The 18,698-nt window shown below is 37.9% G+C and overlaps 1 protein-coding gene across 9 annotated transcripts in view; it reads right to left on the bottom strand.

Moving 5' to 3' along the window:
* The window catches only part of WDFY3 (WD repeat and FYVE domain containing 3), a 279,105-nt gene that overhangs the window by 157,869 nt on the left and 102,538 nt on the right, over positions 1-18,698 (bottom strand). For 7 of the 9 annotated variants that reach the window (XM_047717877.1, XM_047717873.1, XM_047717870.1 and 4 more), the window contains 2 exons: positions 9,804-9,927; positions 2,060-2,113 (listed from right to left, as the gene is read on the bottom strand). In XM_047717877.1, the coding sequence (XP_047573833.1) occupies positions 2,060-2,113; positions 9,804-9,927 (178 nt within the window). The remainder of the gene's footprint in view (positions 1-2,059; positions 2,114-9,803; positions 9,928-18,698) is intronic. The other 2 variants (XM_047717875.1, XM_047717871.1) reach the window with 1 other exon arrangement.

Consider the following 18,698-nt stretch of genomic DNA (forward strand, 5'->3'; position numbering starts at 1 on the left):
CCTAGGCTTCTGCACAAGGTAGGCAACTTTGGTGTTAAATTGTGCACTTCCAACTTCATAACTCAATATATTAAAAAACTACTTGCAGTCTTCAAATTGATTATTCCATCATGAAATCAATGTAATAAAATTCTATTTCATAACAACAATGACAAGAACATTGATTAGAAAATGAATTGGTTGGGGCACCTGGGTGGCTCAGTGGGTTAAGCCTCTGCCTTTGGCTCAGGGCATGATCCCAGGGTCCTGGGATGGAGCCCCACATCAGGCTCTCTGCTCAGCGGGGAGCCTGCTTCCCCCCTCTCTCTGCCTGCTGCTCTGACTACCTGTGATCTCTCTCTCTCTCTCTCTCTGTCAAATAAATAAATAAAATCTAAAATAAATAAATAAATAAAATGAACTGGTCAATACTACCTATGCTTCTGACAGAGAACGAAAAGAAAGGGGCTGAAGAGACCAACAAAATTACCTTCCCAATATGAAAGCTAGAGAGCTACAGATAAGACACATTCTGAGTGAAGTGAAATGCCACCCGCGTTTTTTCAATATAATGCTATTAATGTTAAAAGGACACTGGACAGGGGCACCTGGGTGGCTCAGTGGGTTAAAGCCTCTGCCTTCGGCTCGGGTCATGATCCCAGGGTCCTGGGATTGAGCCCCGAATCGGGCTCTCTGTTCAGCAGGGAGCCTGCTTCTCCCTCTCTCTCTGCCTGCCTCTTTGCCTACTTGTGATCTGTCTGTCAAATAAATAAATAAAATCTTTAAAAAAAAAAAAAAAAGGACACTGGACAAATATGTATTTTCTGCTACTCAATAACTGTTATTCAGTGAGTCGTCAATTATAAACAATGAATGCTAATCCTTATTTTGAGAACCAAAACACCAAAAACCTACTTTTGGCTTGCAACAGTTCTATTTATCTGAGCGATGGTGGGCATTTATACAAATATGTGGTTACTCTTGTGTTGGTTGACAATGAATATTAAGATATTCCGCAAGATAAGAACACACAAATAATTGATTTTTTAAAACCCTCAATGTTCGAATTGTTATTAAACATTATAACAACTCAGTGGATCGCTGAGCTGATTAAATAATACACATGAAAATAAAGATTGAAAAAGATCAGTAGAGTGTAATTAGTAACAGCATCTAACAACTTTACCAACTTAATTAACAACTACCCTTTTCTGAGAAGAATGTGGAGAAGACCTCATTGACAAGGGATATTTACATAACAAATGTATTCATAAGAACTATTTTACCCTTACCTACTTATTTCAGTTTGCTGCCATTCAAAACACCTTAATGGGATCTCCCACTTTTTATTTCAAATGAGTCAAGAAGCTCATTGTAAACATCTTGAACATTGAGTGTGATCTTTAAAAAATTATATATACTAGAAAGTAATTTTAAATTAAACCTCAAGAAATTACAGTTTCTTAAAACTTTGGAAGAAAAACACTTCTAGTAAAGAAAAATTGCAGTAGAACCTTTCAATTTCACTAATAGTTAACAAATACAAATTTAAATGATTTAACTTAACTACATAATATAACTATAAGAGTTAATGAAAGGAATATATTAATATTAATCCATCTTGAGAGTTGCCAATCATTTGATTCAAGCTTTAGCTTTCACACTGCATTTCAATACATACAGTCAACTGAAAAAAATGCAGAAATGGATTTAGTAGAGCTCATTATTAGATTAAGTAATAGAAGGTAGATAATTTTAAAAGAAATTTAAAGACAGACTATGAGTGAATTCAGTCAGACAATATTTAGAGCAATCAAAATGCAAAACTTAGTGCAATACAGTATTTCCTTTGCATTTAAAGCACAGTCATTTTCAAACTTATGCAACAGGATGAATATGTGAAAACACATCCACAGTATTATGAAATTTTTTCATTAATGAAGAAACCAAGCCCCCAAAACTCTTTCCCATCCCCAAAAACCTTCCATAAGTTAGTCAGAAAAATAGTATTAGAACTCATAGCTTTCATGCTCTTTTTTTCATTTTATAATACACAACCACACCTTGGGAATAAAATTACCTGAGGGTGTTGTGGCTTTGAAATCCTTGGAGGACAGCGGGGCACACTGTTTTTCTGTTTAAAAAAAGAGGCTGGGTTTTCTACTTAGGGATTCACTACATTAAACTAATCCCACCACAGATGCTGTGTAAGACACCAGTTGTGGTAAGCATCTGCCAGCTCCTCCATCACCAGGCCACTGCCCACTGGGGATCATACCACTGTATTTAACAGCAGCACCTATCACACAGTGATGTCATTAATAATAAACTGAAGATATTATTTTTACATGGGTGGAGATTTTTTGCTTCAATGACTTATATGGACCATGTGCCCTTAACACTAGCAGACTGCATAGTGGAACTTATTAACAAGTAACTACAAAAGGTAGGAAAAAATCTTAAGCTATACCCTGTACACAACATGGCCACAAATTAGTTGAGGGCCACTACATATTTTTAACAAAAGCCACATGGAGGCAACAACCAAAAGAGAATTATGGGAGGCAGAGAATACAAGAACTGTCAAGTTGCCCTCATGTATTACATACCAGTCCTTATATGCATTTTGCCATGTTTCCATTTTTACTAACTTCTGATGGATGGATTCAAACAACAGAATTGCAGACATGCTTATATTCCTACTGAGATATCTACAATCCACGTTAGAAGCGATCTGATAGAGAGGCTTGATATGTGAGTGGTAATTAAGTAACAAACAAGTAATAAGTACTTCACACCAAATTCAGAGGAGTCCTGAAAAAATAACCTTGCTGTGATGCACAACAAATACAGACAACTTTTAAATGAATCAAAGAGGGCTCAATTTCTGGAGAAAAATTATGTGCATAGAATTATAGCAAATTACTTTCAATGATAACTTTCTGTGAAAAGTTCAAGCAGGGTATCAAAAGTAGCCAAATTCAGAGTCAAAAAGTAGAATGATACCAAGGACTGAGAGAAGGAGATGGAGAGTTGCTGTTCAATGAGTATAAAGTTACAGTTATAAAAGATTAGAAAAAAGGTTAAAAAAAAAAAAAAAGGCGCTGTAAGGGTGCCTGGGTGGGTTAAAGCCTCTGCCTTTGGCTCCGGTCATGGTCATGATCTCAGCCGAAGCTGGTTGGAGGCCTGCATCAGGCTCTCTGCTCAGCAGGGAGCCTGCTTCCCTTCCTCTCTCTCTGCCTGCCTCTCTGCCTACTTGTAATCTCTGTCTGTCAAATAAATAAATAAAATCTTAAAAAAAAAAAAAAAAGATCTACTGTAAGACACTGCACTTAGAGGGAACTGTACGATACACTTAAAATTTTGTTAGGAGGGTAAATCTCATGTTATGTGTTTTTTGCTGCAATAAAAATCAGACAATCAGAAAATGCGAATAGGATATATAAGAGGTAAGATGATTCAGGGGCACCTGGCTGGCTCAATTGGTTAAGCAGTGGACTCAGCTCAGACCATGATCTCAGGTCCTAGGATAAAGTTCCAGGCTGGAGTCCACCACAGTCTGCCTTCCTCTCTGCTCCTCCCTCCGCACTCACACGCGCGCTCTCTCTCTCTCTCCCTCTCTAACAAAATCTTAAAAAGAAAAAAGATGATTCAGAATATGCCTAGGGGATCTTTGAAAATTTTTTACTAGAAAAACCAAAAGATCAAAAAAATCTCAAAGTATCTTTTTAACGACCTTTTATTTATTATTTGAGAGAGAGAGATGAGAAAGACAGACTGAGCAGGGGTGGGGGCAGAGGGAGAGGGAGAAGCAGATTCCCACTGAGCAGGGAGCCCAAAGCAGGGCTCCATTCCAAGACCTGGGATCATGACCTGAGCAGAAGGCAGACACTTAACCAACTGAGGCAGACGCTTTCATGAATGAGCTATCCCAGGCACCCCACCCCCATCCAGTTTGATAAAACATTCACTAGAAGAAACTTCCAATGTTAAACACTAAAATAAAAGAATAAGAATGCCCACAGCCAGGGGTCTTTAAGACTGACAAAGGAGGGGCGCCTGGGTGGCTCAGTGGGTTGGGCCGCTGCCTTCGGCTCAGGTCATGATCCCAGGTCCTGGGTTCGAGCCCCACATCGGGCTTTCTGCTCAGCAGGGAGCCTGCTTCTCCCTCTGCCTGCCTCTCTGCCTACTTGTGATTTCTCTCTGTCAAATAAATAAATAAAAATCTTTAAAAAAAAAAAAAAAAAAGACTGACAAAGGAGATACTCCAAAATTATGCTTTTCTCTCTTAAACATAGTAAGTCTGGCTTTTCTAACACTTCCAATTCTCAAAGCATTTTAAAAAATAAACCACCAAACAGAAATCCTCTATCAAAAATCAGTAAAGATTTTTTTGAGCACCTCATCTGTGACAAGTAGTTCTCTAGGTGATACAGGGGTGAACACAACAGATAGTAAAACTAAGTAAACTGAGATATTTTCAGATGACAAAGCTCTATAGGCAGTATTTAAGGTGACTGAATAAAATACTGGTGTGGGGATAGAGGATAAAGGATCTATTTGAGATAGGGTGAAACAGGAAAGGTTTCTCTATGGAAGTAATATCTACAAAAATTGAATTTCAATTCAATGGACTCTGAAGTAATAATTTCAAAAGTTTAAAACTAAAAATTATATGGAATTACCTGATCTGGAAAAATGTATCTTAAAATAACCTGGAAATCAAGAAGTCATACTGTATTGCAACTTCTGATGGAGTCTAGAATTACTGCACATAAAAAGTTTAAGAAAAACCCCTGTGTAACTATTACTATATTTAACATAACATCATGTACTTCATTTAAGATACTTTTTCATTATGTCGAAAAACCTACCCTAGTACGTAAATCATAAGAGGACTTAGGAAAACAATCTCTAGGGCAGTAAAAGTGTTTTTCTACAAACATGCAGATTAGGTATTTTAAAAAGACAACAACAGAAAAGCAAGTATAAATACAATTTGGGGAATATTTTATTCTAATCCAGGGATACCGCTCAAGAAAGAAAATTCAATGACAGGAGTCAGTATAGAACAGAGAAATTTCCCTTCATGTTACCTGTTTAAAATAGCTAAAAAGGCATAAAATACACAAATCTTATACTTAAGTGCAACTTCTCTGTTCTACAGGAATAACTGAAATCAGGAAAGATAAAAAGAATGCAGTCCCACTGTACATGGAGAAAGGAGAAGACAGGGGTGGGAAGTTACCTTAAACTATCTCACAACCTTTCACTGAACTTGCTTTAAGGACTGCAAGTGTAATTAAAATCATCTCACTTTAAAATCCATACATCGATTAATACAATGTACTACTTCTGAATAAGAGATTTAGTCCCTTGGTCTAAAAATATTGTAATCGCTGTTGCTCCAAAGACTCCACGATGGGCTCTGGTTAAAGATGGAAGGTTGTGCACATGCATTTATCTCTGTTCTCTCCTGAAGCCCCACAGCTATGGACTGAATTATGCCCCGCTTCCTCAAATTCCTCTGTGGAAGCACTAACTCTTAATTTGATGGTATCAGAGATGGAGCCTCTGAGAGACAATTAGGGTTCAGATGCAGTCATGATGGTAGGGGTCCTACGATGAGATTAATGCCCTCATAAGAATAGACACCCGCGCTGTTTCTCTCCTCCAGGTGAGGCCACATTGAGAAGGTGCTATTTGGAAGCCAGGAAGAGAGATCTCACCAGAAACCAATCACACTGACACTCTGATTTTAGACTTTCAGGCTCCAGAACTGTGAAGGAATATTTCTCTTATTTACATCACTGGTCTGTGGTATTTTGTCATGGCAGCTTGAGCAAATTAATACACCCACTAAAATGGTTATAAAAGGATTTTTCAAAAAGCCTAAACCCATAAGAATAAAGAGAATAGGAAAGATGAAAGCAACATTTTGGATACTAAAATAGCAGAGAGGTTAGTGGTAACTGATTTAGCAAACTCTAGAATCTTAAAGCAAGTGCAGGAAAAATGAAAAAGCAACTAAATGACAACAGAACCTCCAACAGGCTCAGGAATTGGTGGGTGCCAGGTGCTTCTAGAAGCGGAGTAAACGTGGGAGTGTACACAGAAGGCCTGGTAAAAGTATGTTAAAGAGCACTGAGACCCCCCCCCCCCAGATCCCACTAATGTGGGCACCACACTGGGCGTTTGCTCTCTGCAAAGAGTGAGGGAGTGTATCAAGGCTGGGGCGGGAGTGAGGGAGTGAGGCCGTCACACCAGGCCCAGCTGCGGGCTCATGGACATCATGCAGAAGCGGAAGCTTACGCCCTGAATGCTGAAGGTCCTCAGACCTTATCCCTACTTGGCTTCCAAAATGCTGAGAGGCAGACATGTATCTTCCAAGTAGAAACTGGACATTCTTAACTGGGGACTCTGCCTAGCTCAGGAGAGAGAGTCAACAGAACAGCCTCACAAGAGCACACTGGACTGACGCCCACAGTTTCAAGCCCCACCCACAAGTGCAGAGCCACGGGCAGCTTTCTATGGCCCCATTCTTACATAGGAGCAGATGGCCAAGGAAGTCCTCTAACCTAAAAGACAGACAAAAGCAAATTAACAAAAACGGCAACCTGAAAGAAACAGAACTAAAAAGAGAATCTATGAAAGAACAGACACCAATAAAAAAAGAAATATTTAGGATTAAAATTACAAGTCACAAATGAAAACAAAACAAAACAAAACAACCTTCATAAAAGGGCTGGATGGTAAAACTGATAGGGTCAAAAGCCAAAAATACAAAATGAGAGAAAATAAGAAAATGAGAGGGACAGTCTCTGGGGTAAACCTGACTAGAAAAAGAAAACTGAGTGGAGGATATTATTATACAAATAATTCCCAAAATTTTCCCAAAGTTAAAGGATGTGAAGTCCCAGTTCAAAGCTCAGTGTAATGTATAAGAATATATGCTCCAAGGCACGGTATCATGAAATTTTTTGACCAGGAGAACCAAAGAAGGGATCCCTAAATGCTCAAAAGGAAAAAAAAAGGTGGTCACAGAAACAAACAACAATCTAGGTAGCTTCAGATTTCCAATCAGCAGTGTAGGAATCAGAATATGAAGGAGAAGGAGAATTATTTTTAAATTCTCACATGAAATTATTTCCAACCTAGAATCTGATACCTACTGAGAAGGGGATAAATGTAATGCAAGCTGCAAGATTTCCAAAATGACCCCAGGAGCTCACCCTGGGCTGCCGGAGACGGACCTAGCTAAGACACCCCCTACCGACCACATCCCAAGGGAGTTGTTAGACCTAAACTCAACTTCCATGACACTGGTAGTTTCCGCTGTCTGGTTAGGAGGGCCTGTAACTTCCCCTGGGGCCCAAAGTCTCCTGGGGCTAAACAGCAAGGATCTATAACAAGCTCCTATAAACATCCAAGAGACACTCAATTCCAGTACTCAAGAGCCTAGATCATAAGCAGTTTCTTTATTTCTTCACTGAAAAGTTCATATTTGTGTTTGTACTTCAGGAATGGAGGGGCGTCAGGGATTTTCCAAGCACATTTTCTGTGAGATAATGAGACTGGTGGACCTGTGCCTGCCTTGAGAATTCTCTTGCTGAACCCCTGGTTTTGTGTTTCCCCTTTCTGCAATAAAGTCATGCTAATGACTGTTGTTCTAAGCCCATGGTACCTGAGTGGCTGTCAACCTAAAGATTTCACCTTCCTTTATAAAAAGAAGGAATCCATCTTTCCACCGTAACAGTCAAAATTTTTTTTTCACTAATGGGATTTCTAAAAAACAACAAAATGAAAGCACACAAACGCATAAAACCTAAACCTTAAATGTAATTCCCCTGCATCTTTCCTCAGGAAACTGCTGGAAAAGATGTCTTAACAAAAATGAAAAAGTTAGGGGCGCCTAGGTGGCCCAGTGACTTAAAGCCTCTGCCTTCGGCTCAGATCATGATCAGGGTCCGGGATTGAGCCTGCGTTGGGCTCTCAGCTCAGCGGGGAGGCCTGCTTCCCGTCTCTCCACCTGCCTCTCTGCCTACTTGTGATCTCTGTTCTGTCAAATGAATAAATAAAATCTTAAAAAAAAAAATGAAAAAGTTAGTTGAGAAAGAAAGATGCCTTGAGATTCAGAAAACAGAAGTTCCATCCCAAAGAATTGGAAAGATATCTCAGACAACATGAGTGGAAACATAAAAGGATAGCTATGCGGCTGGCCTAGGGAGCAACTACCATGGATTAATGGATTAACGAAAACCAGAAAGTTCCGGAAGAGCTATTTGCAGAAGATGAACTGTCAGAATATCTGACGCCTTCAATGATATTGAAGGGAGATTCAGAAAAACATTTTAGCAATAGGGATGAATGTGGGATAAAAATCTAGAAAACGAAACAAATATAGGCAATATTAACTCAGTTGGGAGGTGGGGAAAAGAAGTCTTCAAGAAGAAATCACAGCATACCATATCATATGGACTCATCTTAAAATACTGTGGTCACAATCCATACAAGATAATATTGATCTAATCAAATTGTGACAGAACAATATTGGAGGGACTTAGAAAGCACACATGTATGGGCAATGGTGGTGAACTTTAGAGAATGAAAGTCTCATTTTCTTTTGTGGGAAGTCAAAAGATAGATCTAAATGTGGAAAAAAGGGGGGGGCACATACTGCAAGCACATCATTTAGAGGCACAGGTAAATGCCAAAAAAAAATTTTTTTTTAAATGAGAGTGAGAAATAGAGTTGAACTAGGATGATGGAAGGGAAATGCTGTTTTTAATAAACATTTTAATTATCTGACCCTTAAATACATGCCTGTATTATGTTAATAAAAATAAATTTAAATAAGATTACTAAATAAAAGCATTATTGTTACTATGGGAAAAATAGGAATTAATGGGCTGAAAAAATAAGTGATTGTCCAAAGGGACATTATAAAGAGAATTCAAATCATCAATTTATCAGTCTAATGCTTCAATAAGAAAGCTACCACCCAAATAACCATTACAAAACCAAAATAACAAAATAAAGTCAAGATAAAAATCCCTCAGACATACTGCTAATTTAGAAAATGACTAATGGCAAATAAAATCAAGAAACTTATTTTAATATTGGATAAAGGGATGATACCTGATGAGCTTTAAAATTACCGAATAAAAATTATATGTAAAAATTATAGGTTAAAGACCCCTAAGCAGTTTATGATCTAATAGGAAGATGAAGTCACACACAAATAACCCCTGGTGGAATTGAGAAGCAAAGAGTAGTTACAAAGAGAAGGTTTTTCCTTTGATTAAGGGAATATTCTATCAAAGAGGTATGAGTTAATATTTAAGCTTCAAAGATTTAGACGTACTGATGTGGGGAGTGAGGGGGCAGAGTCTCTCCTATGGGTGAACCATCATAAGTAAAGGATAAAAATAAGAGCTCAGCATGTTTACAACTATAAGCAGCTTGGTTTGGTTGAAATATAGAAAAGAAAACAAGAAATAATATTGTAGACTAGGAATAACTTCATACAGCCAGATCCTGGATTTGCCTTCAATGTCATGCTAGGAATCTGGATTTTGTTCAGAAGGAAACAGTTCTTGGGAGAGCAGGGGTGGGGATCGGAGGTCCCAGGACAATGGTCTTGAGTACAGCTGCTCCACTTGGGAGATGCTGAACCCACCAACAGCAGGGAGTATGAGAACGGGAACAGGGACAGGTAATTAAAACCCACATGGATAAAACTGAGTCAATTTTCTCTTTAATTTTAATAGCACTTTTACCAAACAGCCTATTCAAATAGTTTTTCCTGGTTTCAGTAAAAATACCTGTGGATTTGTTTGATGCTCTCCTTCGAATTTCTGTCACCATCAGTCGTGAGACCTGGGTTGTGAACTGTAGAAGGTCAGAAAATTTTTCTGTCATCGTATTTGGCGGAGCATTTCCAAAAACCTGTGGATGAAAAAAAAAAGCCACAATTTTAATGAAGTATTGTCAACTACTGACTTTCATTCTGTATATTTCAAAGTGTGGTATGACTTGAAAATCAAGTCAAAAAAGTATTCTTATACAGATACTTTGAATCTGAGTATGTTTAAAATACAACTCTTTCTATAAATCTTATCTAGACACATTTCCTAGCACATATTACACAATCTTTTGAATTAATGATTAAATAAATGAAATAAAAGCCAGAGTATAGTTATCTGTATGTAAAATCTGAATCCATCTTACTGGCAAACTTTCGAAAGCATGTTTCTCTGAAGAGATCTAAATTAAGAATTAGAGAAAGAGAAGCCTGGGTGGCTTAGTGGGTAAGTTTCAGATTCTTGGTTTAGGCTCGGTCATGATCCATGGGTCCTGAGGTGGAGCTGAGCGGTGCCCACCCTGAGTATGGCTCTGCACTCAGCAGGAAGTCTGCCTGAAGATTCTCTCCACTCCCCGCCACTCACATTCAAATGTGTGCTCTCTCTTTAAAATAAGTAAATACAGGGGCGCCTGGGTGGCTCAGTGGGTTAAGCCGCTGCCTTCGGCTCAGGTCATGATCTCAGGGTCCTGGGATCGAGCCCCGCATCGGGCTCTCTGCTTGGCGGGGAGCCTGCTTCCTCCTCTCTCTCTGCCTGTCTCTCTGCCTGCTTGTGATCTCTCTCTGTCAAATAAATAAATAAAATCTTTAAAAAATAATAATAAAATAAGTAAATACATCTAAAAAAAAAAATTAGAGAAAAATGTAAGGTTCCATGATGGTACACAGATACATCAGATGGTGAAGAGCAGGGATTCCTCTATGGTTAAGTCCTAGACTGAATACAGAATTACTAAACTCATGCTATAGCTCAGAATTTCTAAACTGTACAATTTCCAAAATAGTACTGTTAGGAAAAAGATTAAAGAAAATGAATTTGAGGGTTATGAAATATACTTGTTTTAATAAAAAATCTAAGACAAATGAACTTTAGAATAAATCTTTTTTAAAAAAGATTTTATTTATTTAGAGAGCGAGAATGTGCATGCAAGTGGGAGAGGGGAGAGAGGGAGAGGGAGAATCTCAAGGAGACTCTCTCTGAGCATGGAGCCCTACGTCGGGCAGGGCTCCATCTGAAGACCACGGATCATGCATGACCTGAGCCTAAACCAAGAGCTGGAAGCTTAACCCAATGAGCCATGAGGCACCCCTAGAATACATACTTCTTAAAGATAAACCAGTGTGGGCTGAGCAAAGAGGACAAGGAAATGAAACCTGGACCAACAGTCTTAGGAAAAGAAATGGCTATATAACTGGATGTATCCTGAAATATTATTTTGAAAAATGTTCTTTATGCTAAAAGGAAATCTGGTCTTCTAAAACTATTATGACAGCTCTCTATTATAACACTAATCACACAGTATCTTGTATTCTTATTATCTGTTCAAATGTCACTCAAAAGGAGGGAACATATCTTACTCATCTTCGTATTCTATTTTACCTTAATTTATGGAGATATTCCCTAAATATGTTTGTTTATATCCTGTTTCCCACCCCCACAACAACAGATTCTAAAGAACAGTTAAGTAGAACTGAAGGCTACATAAATTGTAACATGAGAATATAAACTAAAATTAAGAAAGAAAACAAAAACAAGGAAATAAATAAACCAGGCAAGGGAATAGATGGGGGAAAAAAACACAAAATCTAAGACCAAAAGACCAGTTCTGTATTTGCCATGTCTGAGTCATAAATTTTGGTTCAAATATACAAAAGAGAAGACCTACTCTACTACATGGTTCACAATGTCCTTAGGTAAGAAAAAATATATATCTAAGGAAGTATCTCCATTTTTATACTATAACATAAAAATTTCTTTCCAAGGATCCTCAAGAAAAGGATACAGCTTATAATGTAATATCCTTATAACAAATATATTTCTTACATTCTTACAACACATACTATATTCCTTATAATACCAAACAAACAAATCAATTCTACAGGGTATACTTTTGTTTGGCTATCTAAGGACTGTTCATTAACTTTACACAGGAGTAATTTTACATTATCTCAAAGAATAAACTGGACTTTTCAGGACTTCAATAAATGTTTTTTTTTTTTCGGCTGAGATACTGATAAATGTTATGTGTTTATAACTCAACTGGGTCATTTGTTAGTAAGACCCATATTCTTTAACAAACAAATTGGAGGCAGATTAGAAACTGAGAAGTCTAATAATGACAAAGGCTTGAATAACCATTCTACTACCAACTCAGAAATGTGAGTATATAACTGTTATTTATAAAACAATTGTGGGGAGTGCCTGGGTGGCTCAGTTGTTAAGCATCTGCCTTCAGCTCAGGTCATGATCCCAGGGTCCTGGGATCAAGCCCCGCACTGGGCTCCCTGATCAGCAGGAAGCCTGCTTTGCCCTCTCCCACTCCCCTACTTATATTCCCTCTGTCACTGTCAATCTCTGTCAAATAAATAAATAAAATCTTTAAAAACAATTTTGTATTTTGCTAAGGCAATTATGAAGCTTTTCATCAAACTAATTTAAAACACACAAATAGGGCGCCTGGGTGGCTCCGTGGGTTAAGCCCCTGCCTTTGGCTCAGGTCATGATACCAGGTCCTGGGTTCAAGCCCCACATCGGGCTTTCTGCTCAGCGGGGAGCCTGCTTCCTCCTCTCTCTCTGCCTGCCTCTCTGCCTACTTGTGATTTCTCTCTGTCAAATAAATAAATAAAATCTTTAAAAAAATAAAAAAATAAAACACGCAAATATTCCTCTTACTCAGAATATATTAATACCTATTTTGCTACTAAGAATTATTAAGAATTATTTTATTCTGAAGAGTTATGAGGACAACTTCATAAAACAAAAAGATTGTTTCTTAGACAGTATAGGGATATGGTTATTGAAGCGGTCTCCACGCTAGGTGAATAATACATTGTTAAAAATGCAACTAACGTGGGGCACCTGGGTGGCTCAGTCGGCTAAATGCCCAAACCGATTTCTGCTCAGGTCATGATCTCTGGGTTGTGAGATGGAGGCCTGCATTGGGCTCCACACTGGGCGTGGAGACTGCATAAGATTCTCTCTCTCCTTCTGTCCCCTTACCGCCCTCCCACTCTGCTCTGAAAGAAAGAAAAAAATCTAAATTTTCATACAAATCCTGACATTTAACTGCTTTATTGCCATGAGAAACTTTTTTCAAAAGATATGCCTTCCTTGAACTGACCAAATCACTATTACAGGAAAAGAGTTATGTCCTATTTGCTAATTTGAAATGAACAACTATTGTTTCCTTCACATAAACAACTTTTAGTCTAGTGATTCATTCTTTTCATTTATTCACTCATAAATATTTATTGATCTGAATATATGCCAGGCAATACCTGGAGTCATGAACACAAAGGTAAATAGAGAATGGTGAATACCAAAGTAAATTAATCAAAGAGGAATGATTCCTGTGCTTGTGGAGTTCATATTTTAGTACAGGAGACAAACATTAAACAAATTAAAAATAGAAATTACATTAGTGATATGTTCTAAAGGAAGTAAACAGGGTAACTAAAAGGGAATGCCTATTGTGGGGACAGGCTGTCCAAGAAGGTCTCCCTGAGATGACACTGCCATGAAGGAATGACACTGCGTGATGAGACAAAGTCACACAATTCAGACTGCCAAACAAAGAGGGTGCTGGGCAGCTCAAAGAGCTGTGCTAAGAGGTGGACATGGACTGGGGGCTGGGGTAGGGGAGGAATCCAAAGACTGGTGCAAATGGAATGTATTTTATGAGATGAGAAATGTGCAAGATAAGGTGGGAGAAGTACAGGGACTAAAACATGAACTGACATTTAGATAATACTGAACATATAAGGTAGCAAAGAGTAGATTTTTCTGTCATTAACTTTAACAATTAAATCTAAAAATATTGGTACGTAACCACCTTCCACAAATAGCAATATTACTTTTAAAAAATGCAACATTTCAATCATGTACTTAAATGTGTGCTACAGAGGATGGAGCATGAGCTGGGAGTACCAGGAGGCTTGATTCTCCTCACCCTCAGACAATACTGGTCAAATTTTTCTGGTTCTCCATCTCCCCATTTGCCAAAGGACAGAGCTAAGCAAGAGACTGTTCAACTCAGAAGAAATGACTCTACAACATCTATGTGACTTTCATAACGCAGATTAAAAAAAAACAAAAAACAAAAAACAAAAAACAAAAAAAACAGCAGTGAGGAACAAATATGCCATCTACCAAATTCAGGAAGAATAATAGTTACCAAGCGAAGAACATTTATAATGTGCCTAGCTAGCACTATGCAAATACTTGACAGAGAATTATCATTTAAATCTCATAAAATCCTATATAGTGTCCTCATTTTTATAGATAAGGAAATTAAAGCTTAGAGAAGTTAAACAACTAAAGCCAGAAGGTGGTGGAGACAGAACTCAAAATTAGGACTGTCTGATTCCAAGCACTGCTCTTAATCACTCAGTACTATGCTGTCTCAATTAAACTTCATATGAACCCTAGCACTGTCACTTTACACAGTTTTACCTTAAGAGGGGAACAGCACAATTAGACTTGATTTCAGAAAAGTCATTTTTAATATCCACCTGAATTACAGAAAATTTTCTGGCACTTCCTCAACTAAATGTTTTTGGCATACTCAGGAAGAATATACTAATAGTGTTATTTTAATGCCAAGTATAGCACGAAAGCTCAATATAGGGACGACAGGGTGGCTCAGTCAGTTAAGCATCTGCCTTCGGCTCAGGTCATGATCCTAAGGTCCTGAGATGAGGCCCCATGCCCGTCCAACTCCTTGCTCAGCTGGGAGCCTGCTTCTCCCTCTGTCTGCCAATCTCCCTGCTCATGCTCTCTCTGACAAATAAATAAATAAAATCTTAAAAAAAAAAAAAAAAAAACAACTCCATATATATTTGTTGCTGAATAAAGCTACTCAAATAAAAATTGAATATGACTAATAATAGAGGTTGTAATTTTTACAAAGTTTTCTAAAATGGTGTCTTTTGTTCCCTAAACATATGTAATATTTAAAAATCAGTGACGTAGTACTATCAGGAGTTCTGGAATAATTTGTTATACATAACAGATTTAAAAAATTAACAATGAAGATACAATTGCATTACTTCATAGTAAATGAGTCTTCTTATTAATTAATATATTAGGAAATGATTAGGAATAATAATAAATGATTAGGAAAACATGTATATTCTCCCTGATTCTAAGAAGGACCACCAACTCAAAAGAAATTGAGAACGCTCAGTCCCTTTCCTTCGGAGTATGCCTGGCTCAGAACATGCACTCTCATCTGCTCTGCAAGGGTCTTGCAACTATCCAGTTTTGCCAATGGCTGGGTAAGAAAATATAACTATTTCAGATGTGAATTTAGCAAATCCTTTGTTGCACAGCCCTAAGCTACACTGTCCAATATCAACTGTACTGGTATTAGGTAATAAGAACTCAACTGTATATATGTAAACACAAAGCTGTAAAAATGTAAATAGTTCACCTGACTCCTGATCTCTCTCTCATTTGGTTCTCAACTTGAGCGTTCTTTTAAAGCCAACAATTTAAAAGTAAAGGTCACTTGTAAGGGATTAAAAAAAAAAAAACCACTATATTCAACTTAGGTGCTTCTAAATATAAATAATTTAAAAAGGGAGTTTCTAATAGAAAATCTAGTTAGTAAAATTATATTTTAAAACACACAATGAAGTATGATAACATATACCACAGTAATTAACAATGGCAGTTAATTTTTAGATGACTAAAATGTTACTCATTTTTGAATAGTTTAAGCCAAGTATTTGTCAATAAGCTTTTGTTCTTAAGACTAAAAGAATTATTAAGATTATTTTTTTAAGAATTATTTTTAAGAATCCTGGATAAATAGTATTCAGCTATTCTCAGACTCCACCATCATCTTCAGATGACAGCAGCAGTCTCCTTGCAGGACTGTGATGAAGACCACGGGAGGCAGCTGAAGACCTCAGCATGAGCCCTGGCCCAGAAAAAGGACTCAACACATGTCATTTCTCAACCTGTGTCTCTTAAAGGCAAAAATCACACATTGAAATAACACTACTGAGCACTCTTTAATAATGATTCTGTAGATAGATGCTCATGTCTAACAGCAATATAGTTTATTTGCCATTTAGCAAGAATCAAGCAGTCTCAAAAACTGATAGCACATTTCATTTTTAGCAATCATGGCCAGAACTCTAGAACCATACTGAGCTATTCTTTCGCTCTTTTTTCTTTTTTTGTTCTTTTCTTTTCCTTTTTTTTTTAAAGAGAGGGAGGAAGCCGGGAAGAGACAGAGGGAGGGAGAGAGAGAGAAAAAAATCTTAAGGAGGCTCCACACCCCAACACAGAGCCCAACACAGGGCTCGATCTCCCAACCCTGAGATCACGACCTGAGCCAAAATCAAAATTCAGACACTTAACCAGACACCCTTCATCAAAGCTCTTTCTTAGCAGACATCCAGACACCCTTCATCAAAGCTCTTTGTTAGCAGTGGAGAATGTTCATGTATAAATGGTCAAACACTAAAGAAATTCAGCTATATATTTCAAACTTAATGGATTGCATATCTTATCTAAGGATAATTTTCCTTTGCTAATGACAATCCAGTGAATACTATATATTTTTTAAATTGGTCACAATAGTACGGAAAAAAGTTCCTATCTTTTTATTAGTTAAGAGCTGACTGATCTTTATGATATTTAAATCACTCACTGTATTAGAGGTGTAAGGCAAGGCATATATATGTGCTTTTACTCAGGCAATTAAAAACTTTTGACTTCAAATAATAATGAAACTTCTGACCATATAGAACATAAGAGAACTAAGTCACAGTCTAAGCAATAGAGAATCACTAAAGCATCTCAATTCTACTTAACAAACAAACAAATATTTAGATGATTCTTCCAGCCTAAGCCTCACTTGAATTGGCTATAAAAGCCTTACCGATGAAATATATGGGTTACATATGTAGGATATTACTTACTAACTTATGTTAACAGCTGAGAACAACTGCCTTAACTATTTTAAACATCACCATCACTTCATTAATGTGTATAAGTCTGAGAGAAGAAAATTACCTCAAACTATTCAGTGGGCCAATAGTACATTGTGACAATGAGATAGAACAAAAAGAAAAAGATTAAAAAAGAAACAACTTCCCAGAACTGATTCCAATAAAAATTAATGACTGCTGGGGTGCCTGGGTGGCTCAGTGGGTTAAAGCCTCTGCCTTCGGCTCAGGTCATGATCCCAGGGTCCTGGGATCGAGCCCCGAATCGGGCTCTCTGCTCAGCAGGAAGCCTGCTTCCTCCTCTCTCTGCCTACTTCTGATCTCTGTCTGCCAAATAAATAAATAAAATCTTTAAAAAAAAAAAATTAATGACTGTTACCTCACCAGGGCTTGAAAAAAATGGCTTGTCTGTAATCTCTTCTCTCTCTCACTTTCACAGCAGCTATTTTAAACCCTTCCCCACCTCTCTGCATGTTCCTACACGACCATCTCCTCTCTCCATCATTCTCAGCCTCTTATTTCATAGATTAAAAAAATGAACAACCTCTAAATGTACTAATGTTTGCACCCGCTCTTCCCATCTACTCAACCCGATGGGTGATGTATGAACTGGTCTCTCTTACTATCCTCCTTCTACCCCTGCCCCTCTGCCACCAGCCCAGCAAAACCACAATCCCCATAAATAATATATCTCTCTGCCTGATCTACTTCTACACACATGCTGCCAAGTGCCTGCAGGAGAAAAATCACATGCCCAAATGGCTAAGATCCAGTACAAATTTATCATCTCCAACTTTCACTGGACCCTCAACGCCCTTTAATTCTTTCACCATCCCTTTCAACCATCGCTCTCATTCTCTTTTGTAATATTCCAAATCATCACAATTTTCTTAAAACCCCTAACTTACTCCAAGGCTCTTAACAGACCACATCTTCTGTTGTTGACTATAAGAAATTGAGGTCATCAAGCAAGATCTTATTCAACTTCTAACACCTAACTACAAATCATATTCACACCCAACAAAATGTGCTCTTCTCCGGGCTGGAGTATCTTTCTCCCGGGCAAGGCTCACCTGTACCCCCGCACCCCAGTAATCTGACTCATGCTCTCCTCTCTCAATCACTTCAATCACTTTCACTCTTAAAAATTTCCAAATTTCCTCTTCCGCTGGTTTCTCCCTTCTCTTTATGAGCCAGAATCTCCTCCATCTTTACAGACAAAGCAAAACACAAGGAACACCCACACAAAAACCCTTCTTATCATCAAGTTCATGTCCATCAATCTCTTTGGTTCTCCTTTCTTTCAAATTTCTACAAGCCCAGTATATTCCTATTGTCTCTCTTCATCTCCCATTCACTTCTCAACTCACTGTTTTCTGGTTCTGCCATTCTAGTAACTTTCATGAACATTCATCTTATTGGGTCTCTCTCTATGATACATAATGCTGACTACTTTCTCTTTTCATACATTTATCTTTGGGCTCTATAGCCGCCCCTCTCCTGATTCTTTTTGTACTGCTACTGTCCAACTCCTGTTGTGTACCCTTCAGGTGTTCCCCTCCTTTCATTAGACATTCTTATTCTCCATGGTTGATCCTTAGTCGAGTGCTCTTCTCACTTGGCACTATAAGCCATGAGTACTCTCTCATCCCCTTCCAGGATTTCAACTACCCCACTC

The sequence above is a fragment of the Lutra lutra genome, chromosome 2 (assembly GCF_902655055.1).
Source record: "Lutra lutra chromosome 2, mLutLut1.2, whole genome shotgun sequence".
NCBI lineage: Eukaryota > Metazoa > Chordata > Mammalia > Carnivora > Mustelidae > Lutra > Lutra lutra.